Raw genomic sequence first — 23,919 nt, forward strand, 5'->3', positions numbered from 1 at the left:
GAAAAAGAAGAGCAAACACTTATCGAGATTGGCAAGGAGGTAACTAATTTTTAAGCAAAGTTCCCCATCAAATGTTGCCCTAATTAATTTACTTCTCCAAAATCCCAAATTGTCACAAAAGATATATACTGTTATAGACCCACTGTGGTAGCTAGCCTCCAAGATGGCCCCAGTGATCCCTACTTCCTGATATTCATACCCTTGTGTATGAATTCACACCCTCCCACAATATACCAAGACTGATTTGTATGACCAATAGCATGCCAGAGAGGTAATGATGTATCACTTTCAAGATTAGCCTAATCTTGGGTGCTGGCTTCCCTCTCTTAGATCACTCAGTATGAACAAAGCTGCCAAGTTGTGAAGAGCCCTAAGGAAAAATCCATGAGGTAAGGAACTGAACTCTGTGGCCAAGAGCCAAAGAGAAACTGAGGGCTGCCAAGAACCACATCAGTGAGGTTGGAAGCATACCCAGGAGAGTCTTGAGAAAACTACAGCCCCAGCTGACAGCTTGACTACAATCTCATGACATCCAAAGTCAGAACCACCCAGCGAGGCTGCTCCCAAGTTCATGTCCCTCAGAAACTATGAGATTAAATATTTGTTGTTTAAGCCGCTAAATTTGGGGGTATTTCATTATGCAACAATAGATAACTACTATACCCAGTACAAAGTGCAAACCTTTTTTATTAGCTTTTTTTAAACTATAAAAGTAACAATATACCTGTTGTAAAAAAAAAAAAAATCAAACAATGAAGAATATAAAGTAAAAAGTACAATTCCTCCTTTTTTCCTGGTAGCTGACAGACTTCTTCCCACATGTAGCTATTACTTAATGGCTTTTTGTGTATCCTTCATGACACAGTTCAGCAGCCTGCTTTTCTTTTACTTAATGTGTCCTGAATAACCTTCTGTTAGCATATATAAATCTTCACTATTCTTCTAAAAATCTGCATAGTATTTCATTAGAGATATAACATTATTTACTAAATCTCCTTGATGATTATTTCAGGGAGTGAACTAATTTATATTTATGAGGTCAACCTCTGTGATGAATCTGTAGGATAAGTTCCTAGAAGTGAAATTGGGAGTTCAAAGGGTTTGTGCTTTTAAAATTGATAATTACTGCCAAATACCTCTTCAAAAGTCTATCAATTCATACCTCCTATGAATAATGCTTAGGAATGCCTCATCTTCCCAACATTGAGTAACATTTCAATCTTTGCCAATCTGATAGGGAGAAACATTTCAGGTTGTAGTACTGGGAGTAACGCTGAGAATTTTTCCAAATATTTCTTAGCTACTTAAGTGTCTTGCCCTTTTCCCACAGGGTTGTGCTTTCCATAACGACTTATAAATGTTCTTGTGTATTAAGAAATTTAACCTTATGTTATTACTATGTACTACACGTATTTTCCCTCGGGTTACTATTTTTTGACCTTGTTCATTTTTAAATCATAAAGAGCCTTCCCTATTCTAATATTATATAAATATATACTGTTTTCCTCTAATGCTTTTAAAACTTCCATTGACATATATTCCTTTCTTCAATCGCCACAGAATGTATTTTTTATCAATACCATTCAAATTAACATTAATCTTAGTATTACTTTTGTTAATATTATAAATATCATTTAACATATTATATTATGTACCACTCATTGTCCCTTGAAGTAAATGGTATCATTATACCCACTTTACAAATTAGGTAAATAAGGCACAGAAGTCCTTTAATACAGTCACATGCTTAGAAGTAATAGGACTAAGATAAATCAAGTAACTTGGCTCAAATCCATGCTTTTACTTTATTTATTTTTAAAGATTTTATTTATTTTTCTGACACACAGAGATAGCAAGAGAGAGAGAGAGAGAGAGGGAGAGAGGGAGAGAGGGAGAGAGGGAGAGAGCACAAGCAGGGGGAGCAGCAGGCAGAGGGAGAAGCAGGCTTCCTGCATGAGCAGGGAGCCCGATGTGGGGCTCGATCCCAGGACCCTGGGATTATGACCTGAACTGAAGGCAGCGGTTTAACCAACTGAGCCACCCAGGCGCCCCAAATCCATGCTTTTAAACAATGATCTGCCACCCATACTATACTAAAGTCTGGCTGGCTTTCCTTAGCCCAGAAAATGGTCAACCGTTCCAAACAATGGAATTCCAGTCTTGTTCCCAACTAAGGGCAATCTTTATCCTAGAATCTAATTTTCCTATGTTGTGGAAGGAAATCGTTATCTGTGCCATACCACAAATGAAAGGATAACAAAAAAAATATTCACAAGCTTTTTCAAGTTCACTGATACAAAGGAAGTGCCACTGTATTCCTTGCTATAATAATGTATAAAAATAGAAAACATAAAAATATAAAAATACTTGTTATAAAAGATCTATGAATAGAGCTTATCTTTCCTTATTCTGTTTTCAATTTCTACTCAATAATGTAGTGGCATCTCAATTTTGGTCACATAAATACATATTCTATGGCAGAAAAAAGAAAACTTATATAATCAAACTGTTAGGAAAAAATAACATCCATACTTTTATAATTCCAAGAAGTATACAAAGAACCCAAACTCGGTAACACTGTTTTACTGGGTGTATAATTTACTTTTCTTACAGGATATTTTATATGGTCATAGTTCACCTGAAAGAATTTATTTACTTAAAAGGGAAAGAGTAGATAGGAATCTTTCATTAACATGTCAAAAAAAAAAAAAGGGAAATGTTCTCCCCCACTTCCTTCCTTAAATATACAAAAATGGTTTGCTACTCTTCAGTCTCAGAAAACTCTACACTGGTAAGACTTTATCAGTGAAGAGAAGAGTCAAGTCAGAATTAGATAAATCTATTTAAATATCTATCCACTTAATAATGTGGCTCATCCATGCTACATGATCTGAAAACAGGGAAATAATTATCAGTATGTCCAAGCTACCCAAATGTCATTCTTCTAAAACTAACAGGAACGTTGTATCTAGACGCTAAAATTTATCAGAAGTGAACTACCCACCAGAGGAACCTTTTTACTTCTCAGTCCATCAAAGAAGGTACTTACTTTGGGGGAATGTGAAGGTGTGCATAGCTAATTATAGGTCGATGCTCACCATTCCTTATTCTATATCAAGATCTAAATGTTCTAAGTGTATGAAAAGTATATGAAAATAACTTGGTCAAAATGATAAATGAATCAAGACTCCTTTGGAAGAAAAATATTTCCTTTCAAATATTTTAAATCAATTTTCAAAAGCCTCTACTTAAAAAAAAAATAAACATAAGAATCAGCTTAAATGAAAAGAAAATGCTATCTAGGACAAGTAAAATATTTTTAAAAATTTTGCCTTACTGTGACCTAACAAGAAACACATATTCTTCAACTTGAAAATGTATTAGATAACCCTCCTAACTTTATTATGGTATAATACCAAAACTAATATTAAAGTTTTATTTCTTTTGCATATACTAAAACCGAGCCTGGCAAATATTACAAATACATTAAGTTACATAAACCTAAGCTCTTTTATTTTTAAAACAATCTGTAAATTACGGACATTTTGTTAGTATTAGCAGTTTCATTTGCCTGTATTTCCTCTAATTCCCTCAGTAACTGTGGCAGTTTTAAAACATGGTCCCCAAATTCTTTGATACTGTGTTATTAAAGGGTGAAATCTGTCTACTTCCCTTGAATTTGAGCAGCCTTATAACAGCTTCCACCAAAAAAGACTGGCAGAAGCGAAGCTATGTGACTTCCCTGCTTGGTCAGAGACAACTCAGTTTCTATGTTGTTTGATGGAACATTTGCATGTGGATCCCTGAGCAGCTAGATATGTAGGAAGTCCAATTATTCCACAGCTACCACCATCTGGGGAAGTCAAACCACGTGGAGAGTTCACCTTTAGGCACTCAGGTTTGAAGTTCGAGTTTTTGAGTCATTCTAGCCCAGGTGCCAGACATGTGAATAAATGAGCCTTCCAGATCCCAAACTCCAGCCATCAAAACACTTTTTGAGTCTTCCAAGCTGAGGTCCTAGACATCACAGAACAGAGAAAAGCCATCTTGGTTCTGCCCTGTGCAAATTCCTGATCAACAGAATCTGTGAGCATAATAAAACGGTTGTTTTCAACCATTAAGTTTTGGAATAATTTGTTTTCCAGCAACAGTAACTGAAAGCAACAACTAATTACTAATTTTAAAAGTTCAGAATCCAGGGATGCCTGGGTGGCTCAGTTGGTTAAGTGTCTGCGTTAGGCTCAAGTCATGATCCCAGGGTCCTGGAATCGAGCCCCACATCCAGCTCCTTGCTCAGCAGGGAGCCTGCTTCTCCCTCTGCCTGCCACTCCCCCTGCTTGTGTGCTCTCTCTCACTCTCTGACAAATAAATAAATAAAATCTTTAAAAAAAAAAGAAGGTTCAGATTCGAGATTCTAAAACTGAAAAATATCCATCTTTACCTAACATAAAAATGCATTATATTCTTAAAAGTCCAGATCTCATAGTTTTAATAAGTCTTACAAAAGAAAATGTTATCTTCAAATAAGTTAAATATAATATGTGTATATATGCACTCAGTGCAGTAAGTTGTCCTATTCTATTAGAAAAAGTTCCTTCCTAGAATATATTATTTGAGAGCTGTAAAGCTTAAGTAAAATATAGAAAAAAACTGAATCAGATACACTAGGAAAGAATGAAAGAAAAAAAAACAACTAAGGGCTGAAAACTGGATCTACCACGAGAGGTAAAAACACCTGGAATCACATACATGTGCTATAGACCTGCACTATCCAATATGGCAGCCACTAGTGACACGTGGCTACTGCGTACTGGAATAGAGCTAATCTGAATTGAGAAGTGCTTTAAGTATAAATACACACTGGATTTTAAAGAATAATATGAAAAAAGTAAGATATCTCAGTAATTTTTATAAATATTGAATACATGTTAAAATGATGTTTTATATATTGTGATAACTGGATAAATTGAAATTGATTTTACTTCTTTTTGCTATTTAAAATTACATGTGCAGCTTACACTAAATTCCTATTGAATACAACTATAAGACAGAAAAATACAAACACAGAAAGGAGAATATTGGTATATAAGAAATGCTTTCAAGCTAGGCCTAAACATTTAAGTTGGACATTAGTAGAAACATTAATTATAAAAGCATTTTGAGGTACTACCAAATTTCATTAATGCTGATTTTTTTTTATTATTATGTTCAGTTAGCCACTGTATAAGTACCTCATTAGTTTTTGATGTAGTGTTCAATGATTCATTAGTTAATGCTGATTTCTTAAAAAACAAAGAAAAGAAAAGAAAAATAACTGGCCTTCTGGGGTAATTTAGATGTGTATCTTTTTTTGGATTCAAAATGGCTCTTAGTATTAGCAGTTTCATTTGCCTGTATTTCCTCTAATTCCCTCAGTAACTGTGGCAGTTTTAAAACATGGTCCCCAAATTCTTTGATACTGTGTTATTAAAGGGTGAAATCTGTCTACTTCCCTTGAATTTGACTGGGTGGCTCAGTCAGTTAAGCGTCGGCCTTTGGCTCAGGTCATGATCCCAGGATCCTCGGATCGACTCCTACATCGGGCTCCCTGATCTGCAGGGAGTCTGCTTTTCCCTCTATCCTTCCCCCGACTCATTCTCTCAATCTCCCTCTCTCTCTCTCACTCTCTCTCTCAAATAAATAAAATCTTAAAAAAAAAAAAAGCAAAATGGCTCTGCAGCATATAAGACCACTGGTATTTTAATACTTCTAAAATAGAGAGAGACAAAGGCTGTGCAGGAAAGGATAAACTAGTTACATATGTGGATGGTCAAATTTTTGAAAAATAACTCTAGAAGTGTTTCTCTTATTACAAATGTTACATACATACAGTCACTGCAAAAAGAGGTACAGGAAATTATCAAATAAAAATCATCCATAATCTTATTAACTGAGAAAACTGCTATCAATATTCTGATGCATAGCTACCCAGTAATTTCTTCTTGGATTTATCTAACTAATTTAAACAAAAGTAGAATTATAAGGTGCATTTTTTAATGATTTGCTTATGTAACCTGATTTGAATATCTTTCCATCATGATTTTTAAATGTCTGAATAATATCCATTATACAGATTTACCATATTTTAATCACTTTTCTATTTACCGCCATTTAGGTTGTTTTCCATTTTTTTCAAAAACATTAAACCACACGATGATAAACATATTTGTAGGTAAGTCTGTCTGTTCATTCATTTTACTTTCCTGAAAGTTATTTCCTGTCAGTTACAATTTTTGGGTCAAGTCCTTAACTGGCAGCTTACCTGTACAGACAAAGGAGAGACACTGAGATGCTCAGTAAAAAAAAAGCAGGCAGAGACCAGATTCAAAGTGGTCCCAAAAGTTGAATTTAGCAGACAAAGCCTTCAAAGCAGCTATTATAAATATGTTCAAAATTAGAAAATATATTTAAAGAATTGAAAAAAAAAACATCAGTAAACGAACAGATACACCAAAACAGAAATGAAAACGATTTTGAAGATGAAAATATTCAAAATAAAGCTGAAATAAATATGTTAGATGGCTTCAACAGTATGGCAGAAGAAAGAATTAATGAACCTGAAGACTAACCAATAAAATGATCTAACTTTGGGGCACCTGGCTGGCTCAGTCGGTAGAGCATGCGACTCTTGATCTTGGGGTTATGAGTTCAAGCACCATGTTGGGTGTAGAGCTTACTTAAAAATTAATAATAAGTAAGTAAAATGATCCAATTAAAAAAAGCAGAGAAGACTGAAGAAAAATAAAATTTAAGAAACCTGCAGAACAATATGAAGCAGTCTAACATTTATGTAACTAATAAGGGTAGTAGGTTGAACGGTGGCCTCCCAAAAGATACATCCACATCCTAATCCCCAGAACGTGTAAGAATGATTTTATATGGAAAAGGATGAGTATTATCTTTTATGACAGAAGACATGACTAAGTTAAGGATCTTGAGATTATCTGAGTGCGTCCTAAAGGTCATCACAAGTATCTTTATAAGATGCACATAAAGAGAAGACATACACATTGAAGAAAAGGCAATGAGAGGATAAAGCAGAGTGATGCAGCCAAAATACAGGGAATGTCAACAGCCAACCAAAAGCTGGAAGAGGCAAGGAAAAGATTCTCCCTTACAGAGAGAATAGGCCCTGCCAAACACCTTAATGTCACACTTCTAGTCTTCAGAACCGGAGGAGAATACATTTCTGTTGTTTTAGGCTACCAGTTTGTAGTACGTTGTTACAGCCAGCCTAGGAAACTCATACAGTACGGATACAGAGAAGCAATTCTCAAAGTGTAGTACATAGAACCCTGGTTAATACTGGAGACTCCTGGGGGATCCACAGGTAAAAACTACTTTCATAGTGTATGAAAATATCTGCCTTCTTTACTGTGTTGACATTTGTACTAATGACACAATAGCAATGACGGGTAACATGCTGGTCCTGTGGCATAAACGGAAGCAATGACACCAAGCAACACTAGTAACTACCATATTCTTCACTACCATGCACTCACAGTAAAAAAAAAAAAATAAAAGCCATTCCCCTATTCAACAATGTTCAGGATTTACTAGCTACTTTAGTAAGGCAAGAAAAAGAAATAAACGGCATCCAGATTGGAAAAGAAGAAATAAAACGATATTTACAGAATGACAGGATTAAGAAAATAAAGAAAGAAAAAGAAAAAGCCCGGAACTAATAATAAGTGAGTTTATCAAAGTCACAAGATAGAAGGCCAGTATGTAAGAGTCAAATGCACTTCTCAAACTCAATAATGAACAAACAGGATTTACAATTTTTTAAAAAAACAATACTATTTATAATATCACCAAAAAGTACTTAAAATATAAATAAATCTAATGAAATATGTGAAGGATCCGTATGCTGAAAACTACAAAACCATGATGAAAGAAATCAAGGATTTCCTTAAATAAATGGAATGATACACCATATTTGTGGACTGAAAGATTTGGTATTAAGATATAAATTATCTCGGGGTGCCTGGGTGGCTCAGTCATTAAGCGTCTGCCTTCCGCTCAGGTCATGATCCCAGGGTCCTGGGATCGAGCCCCGCATCGGGCTCCCTGCTCCGCGGGAAGCCTGCTTCTCCCTCTCCCACTCCCTCTGCTTGTGTTCCCTCTCTTACTGTGTCTCTCTCTGTCAAATAAATAAACAAAATCTGTAAAAACAAGATAAATTATCTCAGTTTTGATCTGTAAGTTTGATGCAATCCCGATACAAATACCAATAGGCTCTTTTATAGATATCAACAAGCTGATTCTAAAATTTCTATGGAAAGGCAAAGGTACTAAAATCTCAAACAAAAACAAAAACTCTGAAAAAGCACAGTGGGAGGACTCCTGTTGCCTAATTACAAGGCTTGCTTTATCTGCTACAATAATCAAAAAAGTATGGTACCAGTGAAAGGACAGACATGTAGAACATAATAAAAAGTCTGGAAATAGAGCCACAAAAATACAGTCAACTGATTTTTGACAAAGATGTCAAGCCAATTCAATGAAGAAAAGATAATATTTTCAACAAATGCGACTGCCATAGTCCATATTCAAGAAATGAACCTCAACACATGTCTCAGGTCTTAAGCAAAATTTAAGTCAAAATGAATCACAGATCTAAAAGTAAAATTTAAAAACTCCTAGGAGAAAATAAAGAATATGTAGGCATGATTAAGAACAGAAAATACTGAGAAAAGTGACTTTATCAAATTAAAAACTTTTGCTCCAGAAAAACCACCAAGAGAACTATAAGACAAGCTACAGACAAGGAGATAATATTTGCAAATCACATGCCCAATCATTTGTATCCAAAATTTATTAAGAACTCTTAAAATTCAGCAGTTAGAAAAATAGACAACCCAACCAAAAAATTGGTAAAAGGTCTGAAAATAGAATCACCAAAGAAGATACAGGGATGGCAATAAACATATACAAATCAGTCTAGCTGTATTACATGTATGATAACCTCACTGAAGGATGTTTAGGCAATATATATATACACAGATAGATGCAGATATAATTACAGAGATGTTTACATACACAATTTAGTAGATACATATGTATCTCCTAACTCTGTCTATTGGGAAAGCCTAGCAGCAGTGATACGCCTGTAGCTACGACCACATCCAGGGCCCAATTCTCAGTTTCTAAATACCATGCCCCAACAAAAGGAACCAGGGCTTCTCGGACAAAGGACTGATTCTAGTGCTGGGATAGGGCAAGGACAAAATTGGAGTATCTTGTAGCGTCAGAAAGTAGGGAAGCAGTTGAAAAAAAGGGTGGTGCCAGAGAGACACAGGAGACAACCTGAAAGAGATGCCAATGGCCAAAACTGTAACAATCTGAGCAACAAATATAAATGATAGTACTAGATTATAATATTCATGAGCCCACAATATAAATGACTGAAAACACTTTAAAATGGAAAAAAAGGGGCAAGTCTTCCTTATGGAAAAATTCCAAATGATATATGTAGAGTAAATGAGGGAAAGAGAAAATTACCATTAGAATTCCACAGTAAAAATCACTGCAGGTGCAAGCCACTGAGGAATGCTAAAATTAGCGGATGAAATTTTAAAAAGCAACAGGATAGTAAAGTATCTCCCCAAGAATATTTATAAATTACTGTGATGATTTTAGAATACACCTACAAATTATTTGATACACCTTACTGTAGAAGGTGGAGCTTAATTTATTTTTTTAAAGATATTTATTTGAGAGAGAGAGAGAGCACGAGAAGGGTGAGGGTCAGAGGGAGAAGCAGACTCCCCGCTGAGCAGGGAGCCCAATGCGGGACTCGATCCTGGGACTCCAGGATCATGACCCAAGCCAAAGGCAGTCGCTTAACCAACCTGAGCCACCCAGGCACCCGAAGGTGGAGCTTAATTCTTAAATTCCCTTCCTGTTGAATGTGGGGGAAAAAAATATTAATTTTGCAGTGGAGGAACTTGGCAGCCCCTATTTATAGACTGAATATGTCCTCCCAAATTCGTATGTTGAAGCTGTATCCCCCAATTTGATAGTTTTAAGGTGGGGCCTTCAGGAAGTAATTAGGTTTAGATTAGGTCACAAGGGTGGGCCCCTCATGATGGAATTAGTATCCTCATAAGAAGGAGAAGAGATCACTCTCTCCTCATGCATGCAAAAAAGCCGTGCAAGCACACAACAAGAAGGTGGTCATCTGCAAGCCAGGGACAGGGTCTTCATCAGAACCCAACCATGACGTCTCTCAGATCTCAGACTCTCTCGGATCTCAGACTTCTCATCTCGAAAACTGAGAAAATATATGTCTATGGTTTAAGCTACCCAGTCAATGGCATTTTGTCATAGAGGCCTGAGCTAAGACATTCCCTCAATCGAGTGTTCAAGAGATTAACATGACGAGTAATAAAACAAGTTGATACATATAATCCCTGATATGATAAGAAGGGCACTTCACCTCTGTGGTATTCTTCCTAAAAATTCATAAATTCATAAAAATTCCTAAATTCTTAAGACTCCACCTCAGCCTAATCATGGGAAAGCATCAGTACAGTGAAGAACTGTCTACAAAATAACTAACCAGTCCTGTCAAGCCCTAAAAAACAAAAAGACTAAGAAACTGTCACAGATCAGAGGAAACTAAGGAGACATGACAACTAAATGCAACAGGATATCCTGGATTGTATCCAGGAACAGAAAAAAAATGGTGGAAATGGTATAGTTTAGCTAATGGTATTTCAGCAATGTTAATTTCCTAGTTTTGATAAATGTACCATGATTTTGTAATATGGTAAGACATAAGAAGATGTAATACTTTAGAGGAAGCTGAGTGAACAACGCACTTTCTGTACTATCTTTGCATCACTTCTGCAAATCTAAAATTATTGCAAAATAAGTTTTAAAAAACATCAATGGAAAAAAGTGCTGGCAATGACTTACTAAATTGTACGACACAATTTTTTAAAAGATTTTATTTATTTATTTGAGAGAGAGTGCACGTGCACAAGCGAGGACGGGGGGGGGGCGGCGGGTGAGTGTGAAGAGGGAGGTAGACTACTCACTGAGCAGGGAGTCCAGTGATGCGGGGCTCGACCCAGGACCCTGAGATCATGACCTGAGCCGAAGGCAGACACTTAACCAAGTGAGCCACCCAGGCGCCCCTGTATGACACTATATTTTAGACAAATGACTGCACCACACATAACCAGAGTGATTTCCCTAAAAAGCAAATCTGGTTATGTTATTTCTTTGTTTAAAGCTTTCTAATGGTTTTTCTTGCCATCAAGAAAAAATCCAAATTCTTTAACATAGTCTGTAAGGCAATGGGAGCCACGATAATCCCTCCCCCCAACTAAATGTCCATGTCCTAATCAACAGAACATGTGAATATGATACGTTACATGGCAAAGGGAGTTGAGGTTGCAGCTTGTACTAGGACTGCCATCAATCAGCTGACCTTAAAATCAGGAGAAAAGCCTCGATTATCCAGGTGAGCTCAATGTAATCACAAGAGTCCTTTTTAAGGTAGAAGAGGAAGGCAGAAGAGAGTCAGGGAGACGTGACTACAGAAGATCCTCAGAGATGAAGCCAGAGGTTGCTGGCTTTGAAGACAGAAAGAGGTGACCATGAATCAAGGAATGTGGGCAGCCTCTAGAAGTGGGAAAAGGCAAAGACATGGATACTCTCCCCCAGCCTCTAGGAGAGAATTCAGCCCTACTGACACCTTGATTTCTGCCCTGTCAGACTTCTAACCTACAGATGATGAATTCATGTTATTTTAAGCCACCAATCTGTGGTAAATTTGTTACAGCAGCAAAGAGAAAACGAACGCAAAGGCCCTTCATGATCTGACTCCTGCTTACCTCTTCTACTTTACTGCTCACCACTCCTCACAATGATTTTCAACAGATGCGCCTTAACATACGGCTACGCCACAAGTCATTCACATGGGTCTACCGAAGTTCAATCAGTATATAAAATGTAATTGTGCTAAACTAAAGGTGCCTATCGTTAGGTCAAAGTGACACACAATGATGACCTAGTAGGAAGGGAGCAAAGAAGCCACAGCACATCAGGAAGGAGTATATGCTAGAGCTTTACCTCAAAAGGCCATCAAAGCGGTTGGTGAGTGCAGAATACAGCTGAGTTGCCTTGTAAAGGCTTCTGAAGGGGATCAAATAAACATGTGCTATTTTTCTGAAATTTGCTTTTTTAAAATACAGGTGTTTAAAAAGTTTAATTCCTTCAAGAATGCCACCAACTAAAATTTTAGCACTAAGGTAGCCATGAGTATGAAGAGACTGAGAATCAGTGTTCCACACACATTCCGACCATACTAAATTTTTCTCAAGCCATGTTTGTTCACCCCTGACCCTTCACACAGGCTCTTCCCTCTACCTAGAATCTTCAAAAATTCCCTCCTCCCCCTTCATCTGATCAACTCTTACTCACTCTTCAGATCTCAGTTCAGCTCTTCTAGAAAACATCTGCTAACCCTACAAGTGAATGCCTACTTAATGTTGCATCTACTGTATCTTGGACCACAATTATAGCACTTTTCACATGGTACTTTAATTGTCTGACTGCAAACTCTGTAAGTGAAGAGCCAGTCTAATTTGCTCTCAGCTCTATCATATTCCTAAAGCTTAGCTTAGTGCCTGGTTCATGGAAAACATCCCTATATTTTGAGGGGGGAAAAAAGAAGCCTAGTAAATAATCACCAAATATTTCTGAATCAGGCATTTCCCTCATCATGATGTCTCAACAAGGATGACATGATAAGTAAAATGAAAGAACACAAACCTTTAAGAGCTTCCAGTACTTAAAGCAATTTATACTCTAGTACAAGAATATACAGATCTGAATTTTTTTACTGCGGCATTTTACACATTTTACTCTACATTAATTCAAGTATAGTAACATCATTTGAAACAAAAGGAAAGTAACAATATACTGTTTTTCATTACATCTAAGGTGTTCTGATGCTGCTGCTTTTTTAAACCTACCAGGTATATTAGCTCTTGCTACTATAACAAATTACCACAAACTCAGTGGCCTAAAACAACACAAATTTATTATTTTACAGTTCTGGAGGTCAGAAGCCCAGAATCAGTTCATTGGGCTAAGGTCAGTGTCATGGGCAGAGATGGTTCCTTCTGAGGCTCTAAGAAGAAAATCCATTTCCTTGCTTTTTTCAGCTTCTGGTGGCCACCTGTATTCCTTGGCTTATGGCCCTTTCCTCCATCTTCAAAGCACATTACTCCCACCTCTGCTTCTCTGGTCAGTAACTTTCTCTGCTGGCTGTCTCCTCCTGATTCCCTCTAATCAGGTCTGCTGTGATTATATCAGGCCCACCCAGACCCAGGATAATATCCCTAATTCTTAATCGTAGCTGCAGAGGTTTCAAAGATTAAGATGGAAACATATTAGGGGGCCGTTGTACTCAGCTCACCACATCAGCTGTCAGTCGCAGGTTTTCATGTAAGTATACCATAACTTCTACAGTTTCAGTAAAATCAATTTTAAAATTTCACCAATTCTAAGATGCCCCCCAAATTCAGAGCTAAAAATGTGAAAAAAAAGTGTCTTAGAATCAATGAAGTAATATAATTACTGCATCCACCAAAGGGCTGAACTCAGTGACTCATAAAAAGAGCATCAAGAAATTATTGAAAAACAGAAAAACTCAGGTTATATACAATCTCCGAAAAGTTTCTACATTCAGGGACATAATCTCCTTCCAGAGACTAGATTCCCACCAGAGGAAAATTTAATCTATTCTTGCTGTAAACAAGCCAGACATGAAAATTCGAATTTACAAGGTATTTTGTGGAATGTCTAGTCACTATACATTTATAAAAAAAAATTAATCATAAGCTCTCTTTAAATAAATGAGTTTCCTCATCCTCTCCCCTGACAGAGAAGTAACATTTTTAATATTAAGAATATTTCCTTCATTAGTCTTTTCCTGAATCACATTTCAATATTTTTTAAAAGTCAGATTAAAGGTTTTTTTTCATTATCTTAAAAAGAATATCAAGGTCAGCAAAGTACAAGCTCCTCTATCCTACAGGGACACATTCATACTAACGTGGAGAGGCAGTATCAGATATAAGAACGTAATTTATTCATCACTGAACTACCAAGAAATAGGTCAATATTCAGCCACTATGCATTTTAGCAATCGTTCTTGTTAAAGAATGACACCAGTAAATAGTCACACAGCCCTGACCCTGCTTCCCTGTTATACCCCACAATGCTGGTTCCTTGCCCCAGACCTCCAAGACCTCCTCATGATCCAGCAACTAAAAGACTAATGGCACATTACAGGCTTACTGAATCCTGCTCTGGTGGGATTAATGCTGGTATCCATCCAGTCATCAGTATACATAGTACTGATTTCTGAATATTTTGGATATAGGACTCCTGACAACAAAGTATCAATAATGTTGCTAAAATAAAAATTTTTTACAAGCATAAAAAATATATGACCACCACAGCCCTAAAGAAACCTGTAATTAGAAGCCCTCGTGATTTTAAAAATGAGGAATTCCTAGGGCACCTGGGTGGCTCGGTCGGTTGAGCGTCCAACTCTTGATTTCAGCTCAGGTCATGATCTCAGGGTCATGGGATGGAGCCCCCACATCAGGCTCTGTGCTCAGGGGGGAGTCATCTTGAGGATTCTCTCTCTCCCTGTCCCTTGGCCCCTCCCCCCCCAACTTGCATGCGCTCTCTCTCTAAAATAAATAAATCTTAAAAAAAAGGGGGGGAATTCCAGTCACATCTGGATACGCCGGATTATTCTTTTCTACTGGAAGACTAATAGCTACAAAAGTAACTGTCCCAGTCACTGCTGGCAGACAGAGCCTACAGACAGACACAGCCTATGCGGCCATTTGGGTGAAATCTCACTGCATTAAGCCCATCAGTTCTCCTCTTTGGCTGCCATAATAATGAGTGTTAAGAGTAAAGGGACCAAAAGAAAACCGATACCGGTTGAGAACCTACTACATGCCAGGTACTTTGCTTTCCTCTACATAATCTTACATAATTCTCACAATATCCTGTGAAGTATCACTATCATCGTTTTACAGACAAATGGGGGCATGCAAGGTCACTAATTTATACAGCTTCAAATAGCTGGTAAGTAGTGAAGAAGCCAGGCATTGCAAGTCCCAAAGCTCATTTCACAATACCGGTTTCTCAGAAATACTAGGAAAAACAAGCAAGTTAAGACTTGGCCATTGGCTTAGGCGAGGCATCTTACTACTCCCTCTCACCTCCTACTTCATCCTGCTTTTCCTTGGTTCCTATTACAAGCAGCTTCCAGCATACAATTTTAGAAAACTTGAAACCAATTAAATCCACCTTCCCAGAAGCCAGCTAGCTGAGGTAGATGGGCTATTACAGGCAACCTTCCAAGAGTAGATCTGTTGGAGGGAGGAAGGGCTGGCAGTGGAAGAAAATAATAAAAAGACGGAAACAGTGATTGAGCCTTAAATACAGGAAAGGATAGGGAGAGCTGGCCATACACAGATCCTTTCAAGGGCCAGTCTTCAAAAACAATAGTGAATATGAAGCCAAGTTCACTTACTTTGTTGAATGCCTCCTGCCTGCTGCCCCTGGGAATATGATGAGGAAAACTGAGATAGTCTCTGCCACCTAAAGAATTTATATCCAGGTGTTCTGCAGGAGATGGAATGTAGGGGACTCTCATTTGCTAAGTATCTCACTTTGCTAAGCACCAGGTACTTTAAAAATAACTCATTTAATATAATTCTCTCAACTCTAGAAGGAAGGTATTATTCTCCCCTTAAGCTCAGAGATGTTGAGTAATTACCTCGACAAAACCTGGAGCTTTATCAAAGCCGACAACCTTTTCACTAGCCCACACCTTCTGACAATTCTGAATAGAACATGATCTGCTGTCACATGCAGGGCTGACTGTGGAGATGCTCTCGTTTCTCAGAAAGTCCACTGAAGACCGGCTCAAAAATCTGGTCTATTTCAATGTCTTTAGGCATCTAGCACTTCAGGGTTTAACAGATCATTAGAGAAATGGAAGTGAGATGAAATCCTCTAATCAGTGGCAATGAATGGGGTTTGCAAAAATTATCCCAGATATAATCTCAGACACCAGGGGGAAGGAGTCGAGCGGGAGGAGGACACTGCAAATAACTAATGCAATACACACAGCAACAAAAAATAAAATTTAAACCCAGATAAGAGACACTTGTTTATATGAGGCATGATTTTTAAGATTCTCAAAATATTAATCAGCTTAGAAGGAAATGATGTATGCAGACGGTTACATTACACCATGGCAGTATCTTCACCAGAGGGCCTGATGCTTCTGCTCAGGTATAAAGGAGACTAGGAACCTGAGACACAGACGCTGCTCTGATCAAAAGGAACTTACTCAGACACACGGGGGCAATTTTTATCCTTTTAAATTTTGCATGTGCTCTCAAAGCTGAAGGGTTTCCTATAACTGACCAGATAGTACTACTGAGTGAATGGTATGTTTACATCTTCCATAATGGATCCCCAAAATTCCCATTACTAACTCATCTTTCTCACGTTATTGACGATTGAAATGATAGAACTGCCAGTAGAATCATTTCTGGAGAAGGCACATGGAAGAAAGAAAACACATTTCATTTGAAAATGAGCACCATTTGCTTCCTAAAAGTAGAATTAAGCAGCAGTGGTTTACTGTTAAATCCGAGCGCCCTCCCTCCAAAAAAACTTTTTAAAATATCTTTCAAATTAAGTCAACTGGGAAAAATTTTGAAATTACACCATCATATTACCAGGATATTATTTCACCCAATCTTCCCTTCTTTGAGGACTGGGCTTTGGAGAGACTCTCAAAAGGCAGAGTAAAAGTGAAGAATATTCAACTAACACTTCACATGGAAATACAAATAATTCTAAAAGCCCATATGCTGCTCAGTGAAAAACTGAAGTACAGAAATACAAGTACACAAAAGGAAGTTTAAGAGAAGTATGTCACAGACTCAAGTCAAATTGTATCTTCAAGTGAGTGGGGTAAAGCATGTGAGCAGTTAAACCTGGAAAACAAAAGTGATAATGAAGTCTCAGTTTTCTGCCTATTCCCTACCCTTTGCAAAAAAATGTCAAAGTCTCTAAAAAGACTTTCTACAGTCTCTTAATAGAGAACTGGACCTGGAATTAGGAAGACTGAATTGGACTTGGTGTAACAAATGTTTAATGAGTACCTGAACATACAGTGGTGACAAGAGAGACAAAACTGCTACCGTCACAAAGTTTACAGAGGAATTGGTGAAAAACATACCCACCTAACCTTTCTGGATCTTGACTTCATCTATAAAATTGGAGGAGTAGACCAGGTGTTTTTCAGACTGCACTCCAAAAACACCCGAACCTCTACCTCTATTTAACCATAACAGCTCTGCTTTTTTCTGATTTCTCCATCAAGTGCTCTATCCACTATTCTTTTGGAAAAATAAATGTTTTTTAAAATGTTGGATAACCCCTAAAATAAGCGATCTCTAGTTATCATTCCAGTTTAACAATTCTGTTTCCCATAATGTCTCATACGCACACTTCTGACCTGTTTCTTTTCACCATGTCTGGAATTCCATAGAGACACATTAAAAGGCAAACTATTTCATGTACGGCTAAAGAATAAACCAAAAACCCAAAGGACGGTTTAATCTTTATCTATAAATGCCAACACAATGTAGCAAAAATTATTTTTTCTAAGATTAGCAAAATAAAAACAAAACCAGATTTGATCTTGTTACTTCTCTACTTAAGCTATTTCCTTCTACAAAAACAACAAAAAAATTGACCCTACTTCATCCTTTTTCTTAATTGAGGTATAACTGACATACGCTCCATTAGTTTTCAGTATACATGATTCAATATTTGAATAAATTACAAAAATGATCACTAGAATAGTAAGTGTAGTTGTCTGTCACCATACATAGTTATAGATTTTTTTTTCTTGTGATGAGAACTGGTAAAATTTACTCTCTTAGCCTCGTTCTTTCTATTAATTTCCAGATTCCTTGGCAATGACATTTAAGGCCTTTCTGCAACCTGACCCCTTTTTAAGCATTCCCTTCAGCTTCAATGCCTTGGGTTCTCCCTATTACCCAGCACACTTCTTGCCTCTTGACAGCTTAGTTTCTAAACATGCGTTGCACTTTGACAATTTGAGACTTTTGTTCATGCTGTAACCCTGCCTCAAGACAGTCTTGCCCTCCTATCCCGACCCATGAAATCCCTCAAGGTCAGAACGAACTCGCATGTCAACAAAATAAAGGTGAATTTAGGAGGAAGGCAGGGATTCTGCTTTCTACTAGGCTAATCTTAGGTACCCAATTGGTAAACACGCAAAAAATGCTGAAATGAACTATGTTAAAGTAATGATTACAAACAGTAGAAACAAAGCACCATCCCCGATATTTGGCTTCTAACATTCTTACGGATTTAATATCCTCATTGTAATATCTTGGCATTTCTTGAGCCTTCACAAAATTTGTAAGGCTAAGAGCAATATTTGCCACTTTAAAAATCATGCACTAACAAAATAATGTATACCCAGAAAATCAAGAAAAGACAATCCTTGGATCTCTGTTAAAACATGGGTTTACAATATTCCAAAAGACTTGGAAACTTTTCTTAAATAAACATGTGCTAGTTCCTTCACACACAAAACTGTTTAAAAACAAAACAAAAACAACAATTTGTATCAAGTTTACAAGGATAAAAACTGCTCAGAAATGCCCTTATGTATGTTCAGGACAGGAACACCAAACCTGCAATACTGTTCACATTGCACGCTAGTAAACACCAACCACTGGAAGTAAAGCATGTAATAATGACAAGGATGGCTGATCCAAAGGATATTAAGCCTAAGACATCACTTTTACGAAAAAAATTCAACTTCTGAGTCTCAGGATAAAGGATACTCATGTTTGAAAAGCATCAGCTGAAAAACTACATACTGGCTGAACTCATTTATACAGCCCATGAATTTTCATTAACAAACTGGATAAAACAGGCCAGTCCAACAACTGTTTGAAAAGTACCAGTGTAGTTTGGTTCTCTTACAAAATACAGGGCATTTTTCTCAAGTAATTACTTTCGAGGGTTCTCCTCTAAACTACTATCAAGTTTATAACGCGAGTTCCCCCTTCTCCGGCCCCATCCACAAACATTCAGAGCCCAATGCTCAGGAAATAAATATCCTAGAAACGATCATTTTTCACTTGAACCTCCTGCATACTAAAAGCCTACGACCTCAGCATGAAAGCCGCTTTCAAGCTGCACCAGCTGCTGCCTGTATGAAGGCCTTTCTTCTGTCAAAGCGGGGCCAACTCTGGCACGCTTCTGTGTTTCTGAAAGTGAAGCTGGGGCAAAAGCCACCCGGATCTAAAGGTATTCGTTTAAATCCGTCTAACACCTACTCCCTTTCCAAGACGACAAGCAAACTCCAAACGCTAGCGGAGCCGCCGCCGCAGCCAAGGGCAGACCTCGCGGCCGAAGTGGGTCAGCGTTACGGTTACACTTGTGTTGCACATTTACACCCTTTTGTCTACAAACTTGAGCGCTAACTTAAGTTCCCTTGAAGGCAGCGTGCTCGCTGGGCCGCAGAAATCAAAGCAATTTTCCCGAGACGGGAAGGGCACAAACCGTGCAGCTCCATGGCTACACCAGGCTTCCCCAGACCACGCACGCTGCGGCCTCGGCTTTTCGCCGGCCAAAGGGTCGCTCGGGGCAACTCGCCTGCGCTCAGGCGGGCTAGGAGGGTTTTTAAAGCGGACCTGGGCCCCTCCTTTTCTACCTCCCGTACTAATCCCGGGCGCTTTCGGGCCTAGGGTCACATTACGTAAACAGCCCCGGCCCCAGCTTTCCCAGGTCGGCCCCCGCCCCCGCGCCAGGGCGCCCCTCCCCCCCGGCCCCGCACCCCGCGCCCACCCCACACACAGTCCGGCCCCTGCGCGGCCACCGCCCCGCGCCCCTACCGCCCGCAGCCCCCCGCCCCATCACCCCGTCCGGCCCGGCCGGGTCCGGTCGGCCCTGAGCGGCCGCGCAGGCTGCCCCGCCGGCGCTAGGCCGCGCGCTGCGCTGGGGCCGCCCGCCTCACCGTTTTGCTGGTGCGGCGCCGGGCCCGGGCCTGCGGACGCGGCGGCTCCTGAGGCGGTGGCTCCGCCAAGCTTGGGCGGGATTCGGGCGCTGGCGGCCGGATGAGGGGACTCGGCGGGGGCCGACATGACGGCGCGGCTGGCGGCGGCGGCTGCGCTTCGGGGAGGTGGGCGGAGGGATGGGAAGGCGGGGCCCGAGAGGCGAAAGGAAGAGGAAGGAACGCGCCCGGCGTCACCGAGGGAGTCGCCCGGGACCGCGGCCGGGCTGCCGGCGCTGCGCACCGCGGAGCCTAGCGCGGGTGCCGCGACCCTGCCTCGTGGCCCGCCCCGCTCGGCCGTGCTGCGCGCCCCAAACCCTGAGTGCGGAGTTCCAGCCTCGGGTCGGTCCTCGCACCGCGGGCCTTGGGCCGCCGCCGCAACGCCCCCTGCAGGCCAAAGCCCGGCGCTTTCAGGCCCGAGGCGGGGCCCGGGGCCGCGGCCTCACCGCCAGCCTTGCGACGGCGGGTCCGGTCCAGGCGTAGCCACGGTCGCTGTGAGGCGGGAGGGATGGACCCCGGTAGGAGAAGGAAACCTGGGCCCGATCCCACCGGTGCGGAGGCTGGGCGCGCGGCGAGCCTGGCCGGGCGGTGCTGGGAGGGGGATCCGAGAGCCGCGGGGTGACATCCGGAGCCCGGGGCCACGCTGCCCCGGACTGACCCCACCCACCCTTCCTCCCTTCCTCCGAAAGAGAACCCTAGGTTCGGTTTTGGTTCTTAATCTTGAATTTTCCCCTCTTAATGTTAATTCTAAAAGAAATATGGCATTCAGGGTACCTGAATTCCCAGGGAATTCTAATCCTCGGCAAAGGAGTTGGAAACATTTCTCTTTGATAAACCCAAGAATCGAAATAAGAATGGCATTATTCTGAACTTTTCCCACTGACTTAAATCTAGGGAAGAGGAAGGAGAAAATAGAGTAAAAGAAACTGGAAGACAAATTTTATCTTCTTCATGATTTTTGCCAAGGGTTGCTTCATTCTGTTGATGTTTAGAAAAGAAGCTATAGCATCCAAAGCAAAAATTCAGTTTGCTTTCTCTACATTGAAATCTTTGAATCCCTGATCTGTCCCAGCATGCTAACTGTAAAGCAAGTCTTGGACTACGTTAGCCAAGTAGTCTTGCCATCTTGGAATTCTGAGAACGCTACCATCGTTCTGTATGAGGAATGAAATTGCTCAGAAACATCATAGAACTCGAAATGGGATCTAGCAAGATATTTCTGGAGTGATAAGTCTAATTTACTGAATAATTATGGAACTCATGTAGTGTGTTCTGGAATAATGCAAAGCTTGCCCCTCGTTTTTGCCATAAATTAACGGTACTTGGTGCTTTAATGCACCACGAATATGATTTCAGTGGTTGGATTTGTACTTTTGAGTTTTAGGATTTTCAAGGATACATCATACTCCACATAGACAAAAGGGGGAAACTCTTTTCCACAGCATTCGAACCTTTTGCACAGAAACCTAAACCCTAACATGAGCAGAAGATCACACTCTGCTTTATTAAGGAGATTACATGGTTATGGGTTCCAACACTTCCCAGGAGTTCTTTGAAAAAAGGCTTAGAAGAAAAAGCCCTGGATTAAGGGCTACCATTATGAGCGTAAGGGAACAGCTAGGCAATTGGCATTCTGCCCCTGAATGTATTTTCCTGGGTATAAGGAGACCATTTTAATCAGAGGTATGTGGAATGAAGGTGAGCCCTATTACTTTAGGGGAGACTTCTAAAGAGATGGACTGGGACCATAGGTTTCAGCAGATCTTCCCCATAGTCTTTATGACCTAAGCTGCTTCCCCTTGTCCACTAATTCACCGTAGTATTTTCTAGAATGGTTATAAAAATCTTTTGCATGTCAGGTCCTACAACCTTTATGAAAATATGTTATTTCACTCCATTACTTTAAGTTCCATGACTGCCATCAGTGAAGAAAAGGAGGGAAAGGATGAAGGATTGAATGAATACTTAACCATGTATCAGGCACTATACTAGTTACTTGATACATTTAGTCCTCACAGTTTTTCTTATCTCCATTTTACCAGAGGAAACCAAGACTTTAATAGAGTTCAAGTCATCTTAGTAAAAATCATGAGCCTATAAATAGCAGAACCATAGATCAAACCAAGGTCTATTTAGCTCCAAAATCTTTGCTCTATTCACTACAGACTATGCTGGGTTCCTTTACATTTTTCTTCACAAACCTATGCTAATGATGATGTACTGTTTTGCTTGTCAAAGGATTTTCAGTTTTACATATTTAAAATTTGTTCCAGTATTCTTGAGAATGGTGGATCTCAAAATGTTTGAAATGCAATTTATTAGGTCCCACCCAGGACCTACTGAACTCTGGACAGGGCACCCAACAGCAATCATTCCTGGTGATTCTGACACACAGGAAAAATAGGAGAAACACTGCTTTTGAATAGCAAAGTTAAGCTGAAATGGTTCGTTGTTTGTTTTACATTAGGAGGTGATGCTCCTTTTCTTCAGGACATCTCTTCATTTTTTTTTTTTTTTTTTTTTGCCAATCATTAAAAGTCATAGTTTTTAAATGTGTGAATGCAGTGCCAGAAATGCCAAATGTGGTAGTGCCTGTGTCAATTCTGACTGATGGGCAGGGTGGAGGCAAATGCTGACTCCAAGTCTGAGTTCAGTGGGAGAGTGGTATAATTGAAATGAAGCCCTTCTGCAGGTACAGGGACATTTTTTGCCAAGTGTAAAGTTCTGACACACGTGCCACTATTTGTCACCCCCCAGCTTATGACTCCTATTCTCTACAACAGAGGTTGCAGGAGATTTTGCAACTAAAGACCTGTGTGTATCTCAAAAGATGATAGTCCAGTTCTTTCTTTATTGTAGCCTGGCTTCTCATCTTCCTCAGACAGTTTGTTTTTATTCTCTAGCTTTTAAATCCTGTTTGATCTTAGTGGAACACCTTTTCTCTTTTAGAAGCATTCCCTATTAAGGTGTCCCTCTCCCAAAATGAAAAACAATTTTCTTCTTTCTCTTCCTTTATCTGGTCTATTTACACATTTACTGCATTTTTAGTAGGCCCATGCTTTGAGTAGCAAGGTTATGTTATGTGGTTGTTTATGTTTATGTCATTTAACTATCACTTAAGTCTCGAACATCTAAGACACAGCTAAATCCTAAAAGGAAAAAAATGGGATTGTTAGGCAAATAATTACCACATAGTCAACCTGTGCACAAAAGTGCATGCAGGAAATTCTCTCAGCTTCTTATTTAGAATATTTGGCTATTATTTTAGATATACAGTACTGTCATTTCTGTACTTATCCAGCCTATACCCAGTTAGAAACAACAAATCACAAGGCAGGGGAGGAGGTGCTATTGATAGAGGCACATTGAAAGCAGCAATTACTGTTGGCAGAATAAATACAGGAAAGACAAGAAAATTGGTAAAATGGGAGAACTGAAAATGCACAGCAGTCTGAAGCAATTAAATTGAACAACCTTATATATTCCACTGGGAACATGATAAACATAGCCCACAAGTCTTCCATCTGAGAATTTCTAACCTGGTATTCTAAAGGGAATTGAATGAATGGAATTCTCATTTACTGAGCACCTACTATATAACTTGAAATCTCTTTAGGACATCTCTCTCTCTACACATATACACACACAGAGATGTTCGGGAGACAGCAGGGATATACAACCTATTTTAGAACCTTAGAAACTCTTTTATGTGTGACCAG

General features: G+C 39.5%; 1 protein-coding gene across 4 annotated transcripts in view; it reads right to left on the reverse strand.

Annotated features, from left to right (window-relative positions):
• SEC24B (SEC24 homolog B, COPII component) overlaps positions 1 to 20,323 on the reverse strand; it is an 87,673-nt gene extending 67,350 nt beyond the window's left edge. For all 4 annotated transcript variants that reach the window (XM_028121286.2, XM_028121285.2, XM_028121284.2 and 1 more), the window contains exon 1: positions 20,165 to 20,323. In XM_028121286.2, coding sequence (XP_027977087.1) covers positions 20,165 to 20,291 — 127 coding nt within the window. In that variant the 5' untranslated portion in view covers positions 20,292 to 20,323. The remainder of the gene's footprint in view (positions 1 to 20,164) is intronic.
• Positions 20,324 to 23,919: the final 3,596 nt, after the last annotated feature.

The sequence above is a fragment of the Eumetopias jubatus genome, unplaced genomic scaffold (genome assembly GCF_037043125.1).
Source record: "Eumetopias jubatus isolate StellerSeaLion01/CBP00866 unplaced genomic scaffold, mEumJub1_p1.0 scaffold_2, whole genome shotgun sequence".
NCBI lineage: Eukaryota > Metazoa > Chordata > Mammalia > Carnivora > Otariidae > Eumetopias > Eumetopias jubatus.